Here is a 3331-nt window from a genome sequence, read left to right as displayed (position 1 = left end):
CTCTCTCTCTCTCTCTCTCTCTCTCTCTCTCTCTCTCTCTCTCTCTCTCTGTGCTCGCACACGCATGTCATGTAGCTCCTGTGGAAACCAAAGGACAACTCGAGATGGTATACTCATTACACTTTTCGTGTGTTCTGCAGATCTAAAGCAGGCCTGAGCCTCAGCCCAGAAGTTCAAATCTAAATTGGATGCAGTCATGCATGTCTACTCCTCTCTCAATCAGGGGACAGAGGTGGAGGAGTATGTCTTTCAGGCCAGCCTGAGATACACAGCAAAATCCTGTATACTGAAAAATAAAAAGGAAAGAAAGAAACCTGGAAACCTGGAAACCTGGAATCCTGGGCCTGGAAAGACAGCTCAGCATCTAAGGGCATGAGTTGTTCTTCCATGATTCAAAGTTGGTTCCCAGCACCCAGTCAGATGGCTCACAACTGCCTGGAACTTCAGCTCCAGGAGATCTGATGCCCTCTTCTGGCCTCCACAGACAGACAGACAGACAGACAGACAGACAGACAGACAGACTTTCTTTTAAGAAAGAAAGGAAAAAATCCATATCTAATTTCACCTCCCGGGCATGACTCCCGTAAGTCCCACAGTTAAAAGGTCTACTGGAACCAGGGTCCACAGCCAGGATGTCTGCGGCTGCTCAGGTCTCGTCTTTCTCAGCTTCACACTGTGTCTCTGGCCTTCGATCCCTCTGTGTGGCATCATTCACCATCACCCTGAGCAGTGCCTTATCATCTTCCAGCTAGAAGCTGAGAGACTGGAGGGACAAGCCAGGCCTTCTTGTTCTATGCTAGCAGCCTTTGCCAGACCCCGCTGTCCTCTCTACAGCACAGGATACAACTGGAAGAAAGTGACTGAAACTGCTGTCTAATGTTACTCCTGTCCAGAAAAAAAATAGACTCCAAATAAATCTGGGTCCATTCCTGTCTTTACTTTACCGACACAGGGCTGCTAAGTTATACACTGGTGTTACGCTCCACACATTGACAGAAGAAAGTGGTATGCTATGTGAAGGAGACAAGCATATCAATCACAAAAGACCTGAGGTATTGGCTAACTTACCTTACACATTCCATTGAGGCAAGAATAAAAACCCATTGCTTCAGTATAGGCAAAAGTAAAGTGAAAACTAAACTTTCCAACGTAACACTAAGTTTCTCTGGGCATCCTCAGGTGTTCTGAAAAACAGGAGCCCAACTTCAGTTACCAAGTAAGTAGATAGGCAACTAAATCAAGACTGCTGCCACCTTTGGCACTATCCGCCTCCCTCCTTGGCAGACTCCGTGAGGCCAAGAGTTGAGCTGGCCTGCGAATGATTTATCCTCCCACATTTAGAAGTGGTTCCTTTGCAACAGAAAAGCTGTCCTGCTAAAGAGCTTTGAATTCTAACCTTGTCAAACCAATACTCTTCCTAGATACTTGACTCACAAAAAAAAAAAAGAAAGAGAGAGAGAGAAATAGAGAAAGAAAGGAAGAAAGGAAGGAAGGAAAGAAACATCTGATTCCTATGTGTCACTGACAAAAACAAACACCACTATCCAATCCTTTTTGGAGAAAAAAAAAACCGAAGTTGCTTTTTTGCCTCCAAAAACACATCTCTCTCTACAAAACAACGTGACTACTTGGAAAATTACAAGGAACTGACAAGCAGATGTTAAGAGGCTAAAGGCTAAAGCTGTCGATGGAGGCTGCCCAGCGTTAAGGCAGATCCAGCAGGCCCGGGAGGACAGCAGCTCCCAGCCACGGGCCGATGATCCAAGGTCCCGGAGAGGCACGTAGGCTTGTCAAATGCCAAGCCCCAGCACCCCGGTTCGTCACACAGACCCTGCCCAGGCAACAAGCGCCCAACCCCGCTCCGCACTCCCAGGAGCGCCGCGGCTCCAGCGGCAGCCCTTCCCGGGACTGCGCGCAGGAGAGGCTGGGGTCAGAGACCGCGCGTCCCGGGCACGGCTCTGGTGAGGACGCCGAGGGCTGCGGTCCCACGCCTGCCTCTTTGTTCCGTCCCGGCGGCGCAGGCCCCGGCTCGGCGGCCCCTGCCCTCACCTTGTAGACGTCGCCGTAGGTGCCGCTGCCGATGCGCTGGATCAGCTCGAAGTCCTCCTGTGGGTTCCGGCGAGACAGGTCGAAGCCCGGGTTCATGGCGGGCCCCGGGTGCCCCCCGCCTCCCTCCCGGCCCGGGGAGGGGGGGCGCTCAGGGGGCCGCACGGAGGGAGCGCCCGCGGCCGGCCCGGCTCCGCCGCCGGTCACAATCGCCCGGCTGCACGCCGCGGCCGCCGCCGACCACGACGAGCCGCCCGGCGTCCCCGCCCCCCGCCGCCGCGCGGAGCCGGGTCACACCCACCAGGAGAGGAGCGCGCCCGCAGCCCCTCGCTCGGGGTGCAACTCCAACATGGCTTCCGCCCGCCGCTCCGCCCGCCCTCCCGTTCCCGGCCCGCGTGCCACTGCGCAGCCGCCATCCCGGAGGTCGCGCGCTCCCGGCGGGCCCTGCGCGCTCCCGGCTTGCGCGCCCGTCGGGACGCGCTGGACGCGCCAGACTCCCGGTAACAAAGTTGGACTCGCTGCTTGTGCCCACAGCCCTGTGCACGTAGTGGTTGCAACGCACAAGACGGTAGTCCCCAACTTTTTAGGAGCAGGTACACGCGAGCTACAATCGAGAACCCCGACTCTTTCTCCTAGGTTTAGGGGAAGAGGTTCCCATCAGAAAGGTGAGGAAGACCCTCGAGGGCAGTGACACTTGGACTCTCCGGGTTGGCTTGACCCGAGTATAGCGAGAACAGGGGCGGAGCGAGGGGAAAAAAAAAAAATCCATGGAGGGCGTGGGCGGGAAGCAGTGCGGAACCAAAGCCGTGATTGACCTCTGTCCAGGGAGAAGGCTGGATTATCAAAGCCCGGGGCGGGGACTACGCAAGCTGTCTGACAACCCTGAGATGGGGTAGGTTGCAGAGGGTGTGGCCTGGACAGGATCTATTCCCACACCCGAAATGTAAACACGTGACCACCCGAAGCTACGTAGCTGCGACCTTACCTGCCCAGCGCTCCACCTAGCACAAGGTCCAGATAGCCAGCACTACGTCCAGACTGCTAAAAGTTATCTAAGAAAGGACGTCGGCAATGGAAAGGTCATGTTGGGTTCTCAGTAAACTACTGCGCATTTCCAAAAAGCTGTAGCCAATTCACCGAGGACCACGCCTGCGGTCCGTTGGATTTTTGCTTCAAAAATGGTTTTCTAAAAGACTCATGTGCCTTAATACCTAATTCCATCTCAGAAACTTAGTCTCATCAAACCTGTTAAGGAATAGTTGGGCAGACTACTTAAAGTTAACGG

At 54.5% G+C, this 3331-nt stretch overlaps 1 protein-coding gene across 2 annotated transcripts in view; it reads right to left on the bottom strand.

The window, feature by feature from the left end:
- Map4k3 (mitogen-activated protein kinase kinase kinase kinase 3) overlaps positions 1-2274 on the bottom strand; it is a 143968-nt gene extending 141694 nt beyond the window's left edge. The window contains exon 1 of one of the 2 annotated variants that reach the window (XM_028765057.1): positions 2050-2274. In XM_028765057.1, the coding sequence (XP_028620890.1) occupies positions 2050-2145 (96 nt within the window). In that variant the 5' untranslated portion in view covers positions 2146-2274. The remainder of the gene's footprint in view (positions 1-2049) is intronic. The other variant, XM_028765058.1, reaches the window with a different exon arrangement.
- Between the last annotated feature and the right edge of the window lie 1057 nt (positions 2275-3331).

Source organism: Grammomys surdaster, unplaced genomic scaffold (assembly GCF_004785775.1).
Source record: "Grammomys surdaster isolate TR1022 unplaced genomic scaffold, NIH_TR_1.0 149, whole genome shotgun sequence".
Lineage (NCBI taxonomy): Eukaryota > Metazoa > Chordata > Mammalia > Rodentia > Muridae > Grammomys > Grammomys surdaster.
Note: the sequence above shows the minus strand (reverse complement) of the source record. Positions and strands in the feature narration are given on the sequence as shown.